General features: G+C 44.2%; 1 protein-coding gene across 3 annotated transcripts; it reads left to right on the forward strand.

Moving 5' to 3' along the window:
• The first annotated feature begins 77 nt into the window (after positions 1-77).
• Positions 78-18,082, forward strand: Set8 (SET domain containing 8). 3 transcript variants are annotated; one of them, XM_050189213.2, is made up of 6 exons: positions 78-347; positions 4,920-5,433; positions 7,274-7,355; positions 7,442-7,501; positions 10,581-10,771; positions 14,033-18,082. In XM_050189213.2, the coding sequence occupies exons 1-6, from the start codon at positions 338-340 to the stop codon at positions 14,241-14,243; spliced, it is 1,068 nt and encodes a 355-aa protein (XP_050045170.1). In that variant the 5' UTR covers positions 78-337; the 3' UTR covers positions 14,244-18,082. The 3 variants fall into 3 exon arrangements, with proteins under 3 accessions (XP_050045170.1, XP_054932479.1, XP_054932477.1); XM_055076504.1 differs by having other exon boundaries at positions 15,448-18,082; XM_055076502.1 differs by lacking the exon at positions 7,442-7,501.

Consider the following 18,082-nt stretch of genomic DNA (forward strand, 5'->3'; position numbering starts at 1 on the left):
ACAAAATATTTGCAGATGTTCACTAGCGCCACGTTTTCCCTTTTTGTATTTGCAATAAATTTGGGAGGAAGCCGGGTTTCTGTGCCTAGCGGGAAAGCCGTTTTGCGAATCTCTGTTGTGATTGTGCTGTTGTGGGCATTTTGAAAAGGGCATATGGTCTTCTCCCAGGGATCGCTCTGAGCTGCATGTGTAATGCGGCCGCATAGCCTTCCTGTCGTTATCGGTGGCAATATTTGAATGGCTCTTCGTCGGCCTCTTCTGACTGTGCTTAGTGTTGCTGGTGTAGCTGGTGCGGGCAACGGGATCACCGCCACCTCCCAAGGCGTGACCTGGGGCGATGGTAAAAGGTCGGTGAACAGAACAAAAAAAAAACTTGATTTGCGTGCTTAACAGGCGTCGTTTTTCTCTTTGCCGTGCATTGTTCACGCGTATTCACTCGTTTGGACGCGTGCAGACGTGCTGTCAGGGGTGCAAATTCAAAATGGCTTTTCTTCATTGGAGGTGGGCAAAAGTTGGCGGGATTTTTTGTTGTTGGGGTCTTGATTGGCAACGCGACTTGCAGGCCTCGTGTTTGCGCAGACACTAACCGTGTCTATTTTTCTAGTGTTCCATGCAGCGTTTGTATATTTTGCTGTACTCCATGCCTATTTATCCGTAGTTAATGTAATCTTGTGTAATATACAGTAAGCTTTTTTTATTTTTTCTGCTGTTAGTGGAAGTCTTGATCGCTGCGCCTTTGGACATACCGGTTGACACCGCATGGTCTTCGAATTTTGCCGAACGTTTAAAATCAACGAACTTATTTAGAATTCAGAATGGTGATTGGGGTCCTTGGCGTGATGTTTTTCATGATGAGCAGATCCTGTGACAGAATATAAACGATCTTGCTATGTTTTTCGTTCTCATGCTGACGACCTCGCAGTTTTCAGCGTAGCGCCTTTAGCAATTGCGATCGCGAATGTGCCGTGTCAAGTGGTCAATAAAGTGACGTAATCGCTTTGTATAGCTGGTGGGCAACCATATTTTCCATACCAATAACTACCTTGTTAGTGTACTTGCGGCCTCCTTAGGCATTTTTGTCTCAACTGCACTCGTTGTGTTTGCACCGCCTATATTTTAACACAATGTTGTGCGCAAACTTCCGTGCATTTTCACCCACTTCCCAAATGAAGGATACAGCTCTGCAGAGCCCGCGAATATCCTTTTTGTGCGTTGTGTGGTTAGAGGTAACACTGTCTATTGAATGCATCTGTGCACAAGGTATATGTAAACTGGTAGCGAAGCTTCCATAGAAGCCCCCATGTCAAGAAAATGGGGCTCGTTGTAACCGTTGTCATCTACATATCGTGGGGACAACCAACAGCAAGCAAAAAATAAAGAAAGTGATGTCACGACCGTAAATGGCAGTGACATCAAGATCTTGCGCTGCTTGGCGCAAATGCTTGAATTTTTTTAGCATCCAGCATTTCGGCCACTACGACAGCAGTTATTTTTCTTTTGAGGCTGAGGCAAGCTTGCAGATCGCCTCAGCTGAAACGCCAGCGTGTCCTTTACCTATTAGGAGGGGCGTATGACTTAATGTGAACGTAATTAAGCTGTTATTGACGGCGATTGCTCCAGTAGCTTCCTTAGGAAGGTTGACGAATAGGATGGAAATAAACGACAGTGCCAAAGAGCTTTCAAAACCAACTTCACTTTTATTCGTCTTGAATAATGCAACCAATATAACTGACCAAACAAAACATGTTTCATTTATGAAAAGTACTATGGCCAGCACACTGTCATAAAGCGTAGCAACCTATGTAAATACCTTTCACAGAATCATTTGCAATTCCGTGCCACGCCATGTATTCGTTTGCAAGGTATCAGACGAGACAACATTGCTCCACATTATAATTTAGAAAGCATTCCACTTACTAATTTTGCTGCCCGTCGGACACTCAGAGCCTGTTACGGAGAGTAAATGAACATAGCGCGACTTCATTCGCGGGGCGTTCCGCATTTACTGTCACGACGAGACAGGCACGTCAGATGCCACAGCATGAACTTGCACGACAACAAAAAACCTACAATCACACCTTTCGCCAACGAATGCATTGCGCTCGGTCATGCAAAATTTGAAGCGAAGTGCACGCCACACTTTGAAGAAAAACGCAAGGTAATAATAATAATAATAAAACTTCTTGTGCCAGAATCGCTGCTTGGTAGGGGTTGCCAAAAAACTAATAAGTTGTGAAATAGCAAAAAAAGTAACATTTGTTCTTTCAGTGCAAGGAAAATATTTGAAATGGAAAAAATTTACTCGTATGCCAGTATTCTGATTTAAAATTTTTGAATATTTTCTTTTTCACATAGGTCCTATAGTTTCAGTGTTTGTCCCCCCCTCACCTAGTCGCACTTCAATCATGCACCGCCAACTGATATCCCTGGTGATAGGTTTTGGCACGCTTTTCTTTCCAAGCTTTGCGACCTATTTAGGTGGACCTTGTCTGTCCATTCACTGTGGCGACTGTGTATACGCGTGGTGCATCGCCTGTGGAGGCGCCACTGATGGCTGCCTAGCGGGCACTTCCAACATTACGCTCGCGAGCTGTAGCTGCGATTTCTCTCTTGTTTGGGTGCCAGACTGCTTCTGCGGTGACAGCTGCAGGGAAGATGCTGGCCTCTATAGGAGTGGGCATGAACACAATGTTCCCCGTGTTTAAGACAACCCGGTCCACATACATGCCAGGTGCATCCCGCAGACAAACATAATCAACCCCATTTACATGAAGTGGAGTTCATGTTAACTAGCGGCTAGGTTTTGTTGAGTAATGGGATGTCTCAATCATTCTTTTTTTATATACATATATATTCTACCCTTGCCGTAATACTGCTTCTGTACCTCAATAATAAGCACACGTCATTAGTGCAAACTTATATTTGCACAGCGGGGTGTCTGCACATGTCGTAGTGATCTTTCTGCTGATGAATACATGTAACATCCCGAATAAGTGCCATCAAAGTCGCCTCAAAAAGAGTAATTGCGAGTTTATTGATGGAAATGTGTGCACTAGTCAATGAAGTCACCAGACACACAGTTTATTATTAAAGAGTGTGAGTTAGCGCTGTACTGCCAATGCATTTCTGCTCTTCCCACTGCAGTTTTTGCAATGTTAAATTTCCTAAGGGAGCTGCTTGGAAACGTACAAAGATAAAGTCTGACTGACCTTTCAGTAATTTTTTTTTACTCAAATGTTACTAGAGAGAGATGCCACATGATATATTTAAAGGCAGAGCAGCGCCAGTCAAAGTAGATGGGCGCTGGCGGCAAGGCCGGATTTAGTCCTCTGTGGCGTAAGCATAATAAGAACGAATTTAGTTGAGTACAAAATGCACATGCGAAAAGGGACCGCGTTGTGAAACAAATCACTCGGAGTGGTAAGTCTGCTCAGACGACATCGAGATGTGACGACTTCCCAAACGTGACGCGAACATTATAGTGAAAATGGAACAGAAGTACCATATGCAGCAACTATTAGCAATTTTCGCCCTGAACTACGTATTTCCTTAACACATTTCCCAAGAAGGCGCAATATCTAGGATGTCCTTGGGTGAAAAGAATAGAGCTGTTAAATAAGCACTTGCCTGGTATCATTCCGATAAGACACAGCGTGATTTAGACCCTTTACAAACGAGGCAGGGTGAAAACCTTGCATCTAAAAAAATCAACAGTTATGTATGACGCAACGGTTCAACATGCGCGAGGCCACTCATAAAATAGATGAAAGAACATGAAGTGCACGACAGCTGGTGCAAGGATTTACCCAGCAGCATGAAACTAACAATTTCAGCTCTTGCAAGCTTCGGCAGCTTTAACATACAACACAATGCACTCATGCAGTCGTGCTGCCTAGCTAGCACAACGTGGCAATAAAGCGGCAAACGGCATTCAGAACTTTAGCAAAACGCCTTTAAACCACATGCTGCACTGCAGACGAATGTCGTTGCTTACCCGTCTAAATATGATTGAGTTTAAAAAAGACGGACACAATAAAAGAAAGCATGAGAACAAGAAATTTCCCCCGAACGGTGGTGATCTATTGCTATCGTTGCTCCCGCTGATGAGGCTTTGCGGGGAATGATTAGAACCGTATCACCGGCACGTTCTTGCCAGTACTTGAGCACCCCACCGTCAACAATTCTTCGACATTCCTTGAAGCTTTGGCCACCCCACACATGTGAAGAGTGTTGCTTATTTTGCCTTGAAAGCGTGAATAAGACAGAGAAGCAAGATCAACGATACAGAAAACTACGGCACGCGGCTGGCTCCTTTCCCGAGCACACTTGACAAGGCCGCTATCAGTGGCACGTCCATCGGCGTGCACTATGCGTATAGGTGGCATCTGCAATTTGTAATGGTCTGTCCCTGATTTTGTCGCAATGATAGGGACACACTGTGTTCCTTGTGCCGTCCCTGCCATTTTAGCCCAAGTTCTGTTATGTTTAAAATGGTGTTGGGCTGCTAAACACGAGGTCGCGGGATCGAATCCCGGCCACGGTGGCCCCATTTCGATGGGGTGAAATGCGAAAACACCTGTGTACTTAGGTTTAGGTGCACATTAAAAAACCTTAGGTGGTCCAAATTTCCGGAGTCCCCCACTACGGCGTGCTTCATAATCGGAAAGTGGTTTTGGCACGTAAAACCCCATAATTTTTTTTTTATGTTTAAACAATTAGTTTAATCTCAAGTTGTCCCCAGTAGAACGAGCTTGCTTAATATAACACATGGCTCACATTATTTAGGCTGATGTACAAAAACATGCATTCCTTGAAGGTTTTTGTTGGCTCCTGTTGTAAGCACTTCGTCTGCGTCTTAATAAAACTGTGGAGAACACCTGGGGCTGTCGCATCAATGAGAGTTATGTCTATTGCCACAGGCCAAAAGAAACGGGCTGTGGACCGAACTCGCTGCAAGAAAAATGCATCTGCCTCATCTCACTCTGGGGATTCCAGCACTGTGTTGAAGGAGAACCATGGCAAAGCGACAGGAAATGATGGCACCAGAACGACACCACCGGTCACAAGGAGCACTCGGATAGACGACTATTTCCCTGTGCTTGGCGCCGAAATGGCAACTGCCGAGGAAGTAGCCAGCGAGCACAGTTACTCGCGACGACGTCCCGCCAAGAGGGAGCCTCCGTGCCCGTTGCAGCAGCTAGTAGAACCCGAGGTTCAAATCCCATGCCCAGACGCTGCAGCACTTCCTGCTGGCCTGAGTCTCACAGCCACGCAGCCGCCTTCTATGGACGCACAAAAGCCTGATGCTGATCCCAGGGGCCACCACAACAGGAGCAAAAGTGCTTCCAGAGCTGCAAACAGGCCTGCCGTTAAGGTCACTGTGAAGGCTGCTGTGGCAGCGACGGAGCAAGACCCCTCAAAGGCAGTAAAAAGGTACAAACAAAAATAATAATAATAAATTGCTGTTTACAGTTGGCTGTAAACGCCAGCGAACTAAAGAGGCTGCAGCGTCTCTGTGGCAGGCTTTGTAGTTTAGTGATAAAAAGTTGCACATTTTGTTTCTTAGCTATGGTACATTGAACTGGTTTCTACTGCACTATGACACAGTATGTACTGATGCTAAGGCCTCTCAACATTGAAGCCTGTGAGAGCATGCCCGAGCCGAAAGGACACTTGCTCTCAGAGCCATTCCAGGAGCCGTGTAATAATTTTGTCAAACCGCGGTTGTGCTCACAGCTTCAAGGTGAGAGCACTGCAATCTGGAATGGTGCTCTGAACGAACCAGACAAATGTATTCCGAGTGCTCAATTTTGACCACCTAAATATAAATTGCCCGCAAGAGCACTAGAAAGCAACCAATCGAATGTACCATAAAGATCTGTTTATGACACCTTAAGTGCCATGTGTTTCCTGTCTGCAGAATCTCTTCAAATGTGTTTTAAAATATTCGTGGAAACTTGCTGACATAATGCTGTCACTGACCTTGTTCTGACTAGCTATAAGACACGGTTTTGCACATCGTGGATAGAAATGACCATAGCACCCCTTGGGACTCTGCTGTGTTGAATCACACTTTTGAGTAAGCTACTTACTGTCTTCACCTTTTAGGCATTTCCTGGTAATGCACTTACACTTTACGAAAAGTTCGCACTCCTTGGGGCTTATCTTGCCCCCAAACTATAATCGTCATCTATCTTGCATGCATTTCCTTTCTTCAATGCTGCGTTCCTGGTACATCAAGGTCACAAAGGACATGTACATTATCAGATTGACATAGCATTCTTGACCGGAAAGTAGTCGGTGCAGGGTTTCCAGGAAAACCCGCCGTGGTTGCTTAGTGGCTATGGTGTTGGCCTGCTAAGCACGAGGTCGCGGGATCAAATCCTGGCCACAGCGGCCACATTTCAATGGGGGCGAAATGCGAAAACACGCATGTACTTAGATTTAGGTGCACATTAAAGAACCCCAGGTGGTACAAATTTCTGGAGCCCCGACTACGTCGTGCCTCATAATCAGGATGTGGTTTTGGTATGTGAAACCCCCATAATTTATTTATTTTTAGTTTTTTTTGGGGGGGGGGGGGGAATGTTGGTAAGCTAGATGTGGTTAATGTTTGGAGACAAGATATGCCCCAAAGAATGCAACTTTTTTTCTCTTCTTTATTTAGAATATACTTTTGGCAGTTTCATCTGTCCTTATGGACATTAAAGGAATGGCAAGTACACTTTTTCCATCGAGAAGGCACCCTTTCGAGAGTTTCGCAAGCAACTAGTGGTTCCAAATGCAGCTTTCTGGCATGTAAGTTTACAGCCATTGTGCCTCCTATTTTCTTGAGGCACAATTTTTGCCATATGAAGGGAGCATGAGTGTCTGTACCTTAAGCTTTTGGGAGCTCTTTCATTTGGACACGTTCGGGTGGTGTCATACCAAGACAGTGGTGTCAATTGTGTTGTGAACTTTTGTTGCCCTTGTGAAAAAACTTTGCACTCGTGATATTCTAATTTTCTTGTACTCCTTTTCGGATTCTCTTCGTTCCCTGCCTGTTACAGCACCCTTCAGTGCCAAATAAAACTTTCCACAAATGCCTGCCACCAAAACAAATGACCTTATGCAAGAACGGGGCACTTCTGGTAGTTGATCAAATCTGCGTAAAACTATTTTTACAACCAGTGAACTTGAAGCTGTCTAAACAAGTAGTTGCTGGAGTACTAAAACATAATGATTATAAATTGCTTCCACTTGTTGAGTTTCTGCTGCGGCACCTTCCTTGCAGGAAAACGGACGTGCAGTGCCACTCCTTGACCGAGTACTTTTCCATCCGAAGGAGTGGACGCAAGACAAAGACTACACTTGCAGTGAGCTTGATTCAGCATTGCGCAGTGACTGTCATGTGGACACATTCTCATTGTTTTTGGGGTTCTTTTTTCTTTCTTCCTAATAGAAAGAGAGGCAGAAGCAGGTTGAAGATGCCATCCTGAATGGCATCGAAGAAGGCTTTCAGGTAATAATTGCGTTCACGTGCAGTTTGTGCTGTAACAGCCTTAACTTGTAAGGAGCGACCTCACTTTAATATACAGTATTCTGGCTTGTTGATCAGATTTCTGTCCCTTTACTGATGCCTTCCATGTCATTTCTTTTAAGGAATTGATTGTTAATAAGGCATTTGGAAAAACACAAGCCTGCAGAGTGCATCTTCTGTGTTAGACATGATGATCCTCCTCTTCTTTTTTTGGTATAATAGGGAGCTTTAGTTTGTCCGTCTACATAATTACCGTTCACGTACTGTTGTGTTACCGAGGGCATAAACATGAGCGGCCAGGTTGGTGGTGCGCAGTTTAACCAGAAAAAAGCTAATGTTGCAGTACCTGACCACATGTCACTTTTGCCTTATATTGCTTCGACGAGAACACCCATGTAACACAAAATCTTTTTACGTCTTGTTGGACAAAGCATCACAAGATGTCATCAGCAGCATTGTTATTGCCATCCATGTTTACCGTAGCCCGGTATTTCCATAAAGAGTGGACAAGCTAAAACTCTTTAAAGGGGCCTTGCAACCTTTTTTATTGATGTCGTGAAAGGCAGTCCACATGAAAGAACACAAAAATGTTATGCAGCATTAAGTATTCCAATGTGTTCTTTAGAAGTGGAGTTACCAGCAATCAAAGATTTCCCTTCAAACCCCCTGCAGTGATTCCGCTCCTTCTTCAGTGGCTTGAAGTGCGGAGCACGGTCGAAGAGAGGTGATCCAATGGCGGCGCAAGGATCACGAACTTAGTGTGGCTTTTATGCATGCCACTGCCACAAGGGGCAGCACCTTTCTCAGGGCCTACATTTTCACTCGCTTTGTTGGCGCTTCTAAGGGCGCTTTATTTCGATGTATATATGCCATTCGCCTGCTTAAAACAACTCTGGTTGGAGGAACATTCCTTTATATTTCTGCTGACATTCCGAGCTTTAATTCGAGTCAAGACAGCATGAATGATTTATTAATTGAGGCCTCTAGCAGCTGTTATCTCAGCGTATGGCTGCATTAGACTCTAATGTTGATATCGACGAGAAACACGGTCAATATAATTGCATACTTACTAAAATTTCCAAAGTGAGCACCATATAACATGCATTCAGAGGAGTGCTAGAGCACTGGGTAAGCCTCCACAGCTGCCAACATGTACAAGTCATGCGTTGCTCAATCTGCAAAGTGTCTCGGAACAATTTGAGGCGTGCTGTAATCTATTTTCGTATTGTTAGGAGTGCAAAAGCCAAAGAAAACTACATTCGCTCTCCTTATTTTTATTGTAAGAGAACTAATGCCCAGCATTATAAGCAGGTCGTTTATCTCATTTAAGGAAACAGACAATTATATACTTGAATGGTTAAAACAAAAAATTCAATATAGAAAATTTAGAAGCAACACAGAAACACAACCAGCACCGCGTGTCTTTGTTCCCATCAGCAGACGCACACGGTTGCAAGCACTTTGCAAGCTTGGGCCATAGCGCCCGCTGTCGGGTGCTCTGCAGATGTTTGGTTTCCCGTTACCTTGCGCCGCTGGATATTTGAAGCCGCGTAGAAGTTGCAGATGTGTACTCAATCACTCACTCGACGGCCGGCTGTTTGCACCAAGAGCTTTCATGTTTGGCCCCTCAGCTTGCAGAACAGCGCATGCAGCTTCGCGAACTTTCTCATGTTGCGGGACTTGCTGCTGAGACATTCTTTGCTTGCTGAACTGTTGCATCCTCATCGCAACATAGTAATTTAAAAGATGCGCTGCAATATCTGCTTTGTGTTCAGCACATGGAAATCCAATGCCATGCCTATCAAGCATTTCATCGATGGTGAGGTTGTAAGCATCATGCTTTCCAACATGTTTCCGGAAAACTGCTTCAGTTCTCTCCAGCATTTGAAATATGTGAGCAGCCGGCTGCAGCAGCCGACCTCGTGTCTTGAGGTTTACAAGAGCAGCCTCCGATCGTGCGTCGTCTGCTTGAGCAGACGGCGCATCTTTCTTGTGTCAGAAATGACAGTATTCTGACAGTAAGCGGAATGAAACTTTCTACCTGCTCAGAATTAGGCGTCTAAATAACGAAAAAGGGAGTATCTTTAGGTATGGGTGTTTCAATGCTGACTGAGGTCGTACATTATCCACGCTTGTGGCGCTGATCCATAGGAGTGCCAGCAGAATTGGCGGAGAGCAAGACCCCCTGAACGCATGCTGCCCCTAGCAGCAGCACTCACTTCCGGTCACATGAAGTGCAAAACTGCATTTTATGTGAACAGTTATAATGCAGTGGTATTTTGTAATTCTTTAATACATAAAGAATCATAAACATTGTTACCATTGCAGACTCATTTGTGGCCGCTGGTAAAGTTAATATTGCTCGTGACGTTTTCACACATTTATCCAATAATCATATGATGGCGCCATGGTTTCATCGTGTGCAGTTTAGATGGCGGGAGCTGTGGTGGAACTGTACGAAATCATGACCAGTCTTTACAGAGGCATTGTGCATTCCCCTCTGCATGGAAGCAGTCTCTTGCGTCTACCAGTATGATTAATGTACTATGCTTAAAGAGTGTTGTTGGGCCCCTCTAAGGATGATGCAATTGTAAGAACCATTTGGTTCATAAGTCATCACGCCCTGAACCTGCATTCCATAAATGTTCAAGATAGACACAGATATCTATTGGAAACGTGATATCTTTACAAGGAGAGATACAAAGATCTATTACAAGAAGACTAAATAAGGACGAGCTTTTCTTTTGTGTATTAGGTATACAGCCTGCAGGATCTTATCACATTAGCATGTAGTCACATTAGCATGTAGTGAAATATAGAAAGAAACGTGTTGCATTATGTGGTTACCATCCATGCACACACACCATTTCATGTTGTACTGTAAGTTCTGTTCAAAACCTGCCTGTTGAGCTCCTGCTTCACATACTAAATACCCATACTTTGACTTACTGACAGTTGCCAGATTGTTGGTTGTCTTCAATATGATGATTATCTTGTTTCACATTCAGTGCATTTAACTGTAGTGTGTGTTATTTCCCATTTACCTCCCAACCATACAAAGATCACAGAGTTTGCTGACAAAGGCCGGGGAGTGACCACATCTCGTCCACTTAAAGCCGGCGACTTTGTGCTCGAGTATGCTGGTGAACTCATTGATGTGCAAGAGGCAAAGCTGCGTGAACAGATATATGCCACTGACACATCCATTGGGTGCTACATGTACTACTTCACCTGCAGGAACAAACAGTATTGGTGAGCACTCTTCCTATTCTTTTTGTCCCCATCTAACTGAAAGTGCTGCAGCTGTATTATTGACAGATCACGTTGAAGGAGTGAACTGCGATTGGTTGATGCATCAGAAGTACTTCTGGTGTGTTATTTTCATGCAGTGAAAAATTTCTGCCCACTAAACTGGAGACCAAAATAATTTGGGGAGGCTTTAAAATCTTGTTGCCGTGTGATTGGAAAGATTTTTCAATCTACATGAGCATAAGTTTAGTTTTGTCTTTATTTCTTTATTTAAATATGCACCCTATCACAAAAGAAAACTGAACTCTAGTCAGTTGGCCCTTACTTTTTTATGATACAGTGCACAAAACATAAAAGGCAATTGTTGTGCAGCGGCATCTTTATGATACAACTCTCCACATTCATTAGCAAGGATGGCTTACATTCCAGTCCTTCTGTAGCATTGCATTTACAAAACATAAAAGGCAATCATTATGCAGTAGGATCTCGATACAACTCTCTCGGGATGGCACAAAGATTTGTATAACCAGATAGCGCTCTGTTCTCTCTTCTGTCTCCTCTGCTGTCCTTGCGCTGTTATTCCAACTTTAAAGCAGATATTCCTGTCGTCCAAAATATTTTACAAATCAAGGCATCAAAACTGAGTGACATGGGTCACCATAACAACACGAATGCAACAGGCACTTTGGCGCAGCCATTCGGCCAACCTGACAATGGCCAGTGCCTGCCACGCCAAGGCTTCCACTCCGGCTTCATCAGGGATTGCGCGACAGTCCAATTGTTCGTATCCTCCACTGCAGCACGAAAAGCGGTTTGCAACATTAGAAATTTAGCATGTTGTAAGGTAATCGACGTGGGCTAGGACTCGTACAAACTTTGTATCAGGCGTGATCGTATTACCGAGATTCTACTGTATAACTGGTTATGCTCGCTCATGAACTGGCTTACAAACTGCCTCCCAGGAATGCCTGTACACTTGTATAAGAAGAGCATTTCAATTCACTTGGTAAAGTACGAGGAAAAAAGGGTGCATGGCACCTTTTGCTGTCTTCTACATTTCTGCCCGATTCTATGTCGTCCCTATTCTGTTATTCTGCATAAAGAGGCTGCTTAGTAGGAATCAAACAATGTTAGCAGGCTAAAGAATAAATCTGTGCATAGCTTTAGAACAAGTTGCAACTATCTTGGAAGCATGAGGACGACTAAGAACACAGGACAAGTGCTGAGGCACTGTTCCTGTGTTTCTTAATTGCCCTCATCCATTTGCATGCTGGTAACTTTCCCCCTTCACCATCCTTCTTTAGCATCAGACGGAAGTCCACCGCTTTATTTTTGCTTCTTTTCATGATCTGATGATGTCATTTTGAGCCCTAGATGCAGCCCATTAGTCATGTCGCAGTGCGAGTTTAAAGGGGCCATGACACTAAATTTTTGAGCTTTAACCCTTTCGCTGTCGGACGTTTCTGGCCGTGACGCACCCCCAGTGTCGGCTTGGTTTCAGGGAACGAGCATAACAGGGAATGAACATAGCAATTTATTTTTGATTATGATTGGTATACAAATAACATAGTCAATGCAATATGCACATTTCAGTGTTCTGCAGCTGTTGTTAGTAAACATCATCATCATCATCAGCCTGACTATAATATCCGTTCAACATCCGAATCTGACGATGCGGAACCCTCTTCCTCTCATGTGACTTTGTCCGAGTCCGAATCCGAGCTCAGCTCGTTTTCTGAATCGGAATTCAGCCACCGCTCCCATGAGCAGACGAAGGTCCCGCGCGCCGAGCCATCCGAAAGTAACCGCGCGCAGGGAGGATGCGCTTTCAGTCGCCCACGCAACGGAGGGAAATGGGACGTTGCGTGATCAAGAAGACAGAGGGAGATGGAAAAAGGCTAAACAAAGTTCGAAGGGCTTTACATTTACTGCTGCAAGTCGGAAGCGAGGGTGCGGCGAGAGAGCGAAAGCAGCAATCGAGTCACCCTTTTTGGAGAGGCAACGGCACGTGCGCCTGAACTTGACGCGCCGTAGCAGGCACACCAACAGAAGAAAAATAAAAACCTTCAAACCAGCGGAGATTACAGAACAACCCTTGAACCCATAACCACACGCGCGCGACGTATGATCCAGCGAACGCGGAGCCACCGCGCCACTCAGCAAAGAGAAAGTGGGGAGTGGCAGTCGCACCGTACTCTTCAATACATGGACTAACACAGGTCGGAGCGAATATACGAACTTGTAGAAAGAGTCAACAGATGGCGTGGCCAATACAGGAGCGCCTGCTTTGCGCTCAGGCGCGAAATTTTGAACGCACGATAGAGAACGTACCGGTACGTCAGTGACACCGTGGGGGGGAAGCGCGATGACGTACCGGTACGTCGGTGACAGCGAAAGGGTTAATTGTTTATTGCATGTTAAATTGTACATATGCCATGGCAATCTGGTGAAATTTTAGTGCATTCAGTGCAGTAGAAAATTTATATTTTATATTTTATATATTGCAGTTGAACAGTTAAGCAGTCTGGTGACACTAAGTGGTGGTGAAATTAATTAGTGCCCCGGGAAATAGCTCTTCTGAGTAGCAGAAGCCGATCTCGAAGGCTATGCTTTTGTATACTGCAAACACAGGAAGTAGTTGTAGGGGCTAGAAATAGCTGCCATGCACTGTTGTGTTTCTTCATGTGCATCTCGGCAGTTTGCTGCTGCATTTTATCACGCAAGTGAATGAATTGCAGGCACAATTGAATGGCGTTGCCCTTGTTGTGCCGTTGGGCGCCAGAGTGTGCAGAGCAAAATGTCCTGTTTCACAGCAGACGATACGGCGGTGGCGCCTCATTTCTTGACATCACACAGCCATGCCAAAATGGCGGTCGCTCTCAGTGAGAGGGATTTAAACAGCAATTTTAAATTGAAGTGTCAAGTTAAAGTGTGCTCTAAGAACCCAGCATTTTTTTTTCTTTCTTTTACGTAACCACATTTGGCACACTACTCTAAATAACAATGATAATCAACAGTCAGGCGACCGTGTCATGGCCCATTTTAAGGCAACAGGTCCCATTTGGTCTACTGCAGAATCCCAGTGTAGCTACCGTATGCATACAGCTGGTGGAAGCCACGACTTCCTGTTGCACAGCTGTGGGAGTACACTGTGGGTTGCACTCGGCAATGTGCAACCGACGTTGTGCTCACTTAGCTGCTAGCAAGCAGTTGTGTGCAAAGTGCAGTGAAGTGCGTGTGGCACAATGTGCGCCTTTTGTGCAGTGTCGATGCCACTAAGGAAACGGGCCGGCTTGGGCGGCTAGTGAACCACAGCAAGCGGGGCAACCTGAAAACGCAGACGTGCATCATCAAGGGCGTGCCTCATTTGGTGCTCGTGGCCCATCGCAACATTGAAGCTGGAGAGGAACTGCTGTATGACTATGGAGACCGCAGCAAGGCATCACTCCAGTTTCACCCCTGGTTGGCATTGTAGCCAGCTTTCCAGAGTGGCAGCTTTCATCAAGAGTTGGCAGAGTAATGATCCGGGGTACACACCCTTCTGCTGTTCTGCAGTCTTTCGTTTATGAGAGCCCCGTCGTATGCCAAGTTTTCTTCAGAGTCCTTTTTCTGTCTGGGTCGTGCAGTTGTTCTAACACACATGCCTGTCTTATGTGGCCCACGGAAAATGTTCTCGTTAGAGCAGTATCGTTTTGATGCTCCAGCAAATGGGGCGTGTGCTGTCTTGGCATACCTATTAGGCATTGACAGCAAAGGCAGCCTTCTCTCAAGCTACTCATTTATAGGGCTAGCTTGTTCAGTGTGAGCGTACAGCTGATGGCTGTAAGCACAGGATTGCTTGTATTGGTAGAGAACAATGGCTGTTTCATCTTTCACCTTCCCATCATTCGGCCAACATTTGTGATGGGAGAAGCAGGACACCAAAGTATCTTGAAGTATGAAGTTAGTATTCTGTAGCGATTAACTGTGCACATGGGTCTATGCATGCACAGGGGTGAGTGGTTCAGAAAGCATGAGTGAGTCCATTTTAGGACATCATTTTCATGAAAAAAAAATTGAAGAATCGAAGCCTGGTGTTAAAGTTTGCGCAGTCAACATCATGTCTGTCAGCATCAGTAATGTTGCCTTGACTGTGAAGGGTGCCTTCTCAGTTTATATCTGTAAAGCTAGCACAGCTTTCAGCTAGTCGGTGGACCACGTAATACACCAAGTTTTCCAGCAGTTCAAAAAAAAAGTAAACATGGGTAAGACTGGTAGGAAATAATGTATTTTCTATGTGTGTTATTTATTACACTAACTTCGTTTTCACCATTGAAATACATGGTGAATTAGGCTGCATCATTTCTTGCTGTGAACAAGATAGAAAGCCAAGCCAGTTGTTATGAACTTGACATGATGTCCTGTAGTGCGAAAAGACAAGGTGCAAGGTGATTCTTCGTGCATTACTCACCGCGTGTGTTGCACAGTTTTTCAGAGTGAACCTTTAAAAGCTATCTCATTTGCCCACCCTTCTGGAAGCTGCTCGCTGATTCTCAATTGTAATTAGGCACATTGATACGACAAGTGGTGAGTGCACTGTTGCATACAGCAGAGATACTGCACACTCATTTTGCCTGTGGTCGCGAAGGCAGCAGTCAGGCTATTCACACCAGCTTAGTGCCTATTCCTTGCTTGTCCAGATCTGGCCTGACATCTCTTGCATGGCTCCACACTATCTCTCTTCGAAGTACAGGGAGACGCTACCAACTTGTTCTGCAGAGGTCTTATGGCGACATGTAGATGTCGACATGTTGCACTGACAAATTGAATGTGACATTTTGGAGATGCTGCCACAGCTGCTGCAGTGGCGTTGGATGCACTGAACAATGCCACACTGATCACAACTCTCTCACATGTGATGTAATACTACCCACTGAATGCTTCTATCTGTTTTCAGATGGCACAACACTTTTAAGGTCCACTTTGGCTTAAAGCCAAGTTACAATTTGAGGCCATGTTGTTTTCCAGGGTGCTATGCATTGTGCCTGAATGCTGGAATATTCCTGTACTACATGACTATTTAGCTGGTCACATGACAGTTGCTTTCTTCTCATTTTATGCAAACCATTGTCACCATGTGATGCAAAACCATATGAGAATGAATTGATTGATAACAACAGTTATACACAGGTATCAAAAATTGTCTGGACAAAATGCCATTTAACAAGTGCAAGATGTGATGTAGGAGCGTATTATAAATGTTGAGGTCAATCTTGCGAATGCAACCCATAATAAATGAACTTCTGAAATGCTATTACATGTTCAGCAAATTGGTCTTGCGTTTCAGAAGTAAAGTAATAGACAGACAAAAGTTTGTTACTATGTATTGGACCCCTCTGTTTTTTGTTTTTCCCCCACTGCACAAAAATGTTCAAGAAATTTTGCTAGCTGTCCAACCATTTGTGTGGGATCAAAAATAGGCTTATAGTGACATGTGTAGCATATGTCTCATTTCATCCACTCTTTGGTCTGTAGCCGTTTCTGTTGCACAGTTTTTCAGAGTGAACCTGTAAAAACTATCTTATTTGCCCCCCCTTCTGGAAGCTGCTTGCCGATTCTTGATTGTAATTAGGCACAGTGATGCCGCAAGTGGCGAGTGCACTGTTGCATGCAGCAGAGATACTGTACACTCATTTTGCCCGCGGTCACGAAGGCAGCATTCAGGCTATTGGCTTCCCAAGGTGCATGGCTTGCAAAATGCATTGACATTGCTGCATCCTTCATAATAGTGTTTTATACAGTAGTAATAAAATGGCAAATCTATTTTGTCTCCAGAGGACATGGTGTAGTGATGTGCGTATTCAGCAAAAAAAATTTCAACTGTAGCTGCAGTTCACTGATGGCAGCTTATAGTTTGAGTCAATTGTGATATCAAGTGATAGTCAATGTATCTGAATGCTAAAGTAGCACAGACAAGATGACAACACACTGGCACGACACCAAAATTTGACTTATCTCCAACAAGAGACTGTTGTTGCATGTGAGTGCCGTGGGGCTGTGTGTTTGCATGCTCTTCTCGCGTCTTGTTTGCACTACACTTCTATTCCAAGTTGAAATACCAAGAAGCCCACATTGCAACGACTAGTGGGTGTACGTTTCAGCCAGATGCATTTTGGTGAACCTAAATTCGTTGCTGCCACGAGCATTGTAACTAATGCAAGCAAGCATAAAACTTGTGTTCTTGTACCATCATGTGCCAGAATGAAAACACAAATCGCCTTTTGGCTTCTGTGTTGCACCCGTGTGCTTTATTTAGATTATACTTGAGTGGTTCATGCAAACACCTTACCAAAAAAAAAAAAAACACAGAAAAAGGACAACATTGGGGAGTGAATGTTTCTAGATTTTTGTTTCAGCATGCACTATAGTGATCATGACCAAGTCTGCAAGGAACTGTCAGTTTTGTGTGTTGATAAACATATGCATTTTATTAGTCCAGGAAGAAGAGTGCACTATGCCAGTACTGCTATGCATTATCGGCAAGTTCTGTGCAGCGGGCACAATCACTGCCACTAGAATGTTAGGCTGTTCTTCAGTTTTGTTGTTGCTAAGATATTAGTTAAACCAAACGAGTTTGTTACTCTTGTGGTGCATGGGCACCCGCATGTGAACTTGTTCCTTTACCAAACTATACACTTGCATGTTTCTGTGTCCAAATATTATATTATATTGTTTTTCTTCACACTTTACCATTCATTCTTATGCACCTGCCTTTGCAGTCTCCAACATTGCATTTCTCAGAGCCTGCGTGTTGATTCAGAATCCTGTTCATTCATTTCCTAGAGTTAGAAACTTGCGTTCGGTGCGACTCGAGAGCGGGAGCAGCAGTACAGTGCGTACTTTGTAAGTTCCCAACTTGAACAAACTTTGCCAGAGGTTTAGCCTAGATAATGAAAGGTGGAATGTATTTTGTACGTAATGTATGCCCAACTAACATTTGACAAAGGTCATGGCTCTGCTCTGTGAATACTATACCATGTACAGCTCATCTCAAGTTCCATTTGTCTGGTTCTCACAGTGCAAGTGAACTACCCATTAACAGGTGAAGAACTACATTTACGACACTTGATTATTTACAGTTTGGGTGTACGCCGCAAGTGTGAACAACCACGGATGCTTGTTTATCACACTTGCACAACATGTAAAACAGACATCATCTTACCATGTCTTCAATGGCCACTTTGTTATTGTGCTCCACTGTATAAGTTATTCTTCAACTTCATTGTTCTTCATTACCTTTACCACAGCATACAATAAATGTCATAATCTATTCCA

The sequence above is a fragment of the Dermacentor andersoni genome, chromosome 3, assembly GCF_023375885.2.
Source record: "Dermacentor andersoni chromosome 3, qqDerAnde1_hic_scaffold, whole genome shotgun sequence".
NCBI lineage: Eukaryota > Metazoa > Arthropoda > Arachnida > Ixodida > Ixodidae > Dermacentor > Dermacentor andersoni.

Bases quoted from the DNA above. Each gene is read 5' to 3' on its own strand.
- Set8 (XM_050189213.2), top strand. The intron at 5,434-7,273 runs GTACAAACAAAA...CCTTCCTTGCAG, and splicing joins CCCTCAAAGGCAGTAAAAAG to GAAAACGGACGTGCAGTGCC. The intron at 7,502-10,580 runs GTAATAATTGCG...AACCATACAAAG, and splicing joins GCATCGAAGAAGGCTTTCAG to ATCACAGAGTTTGCTGACAA.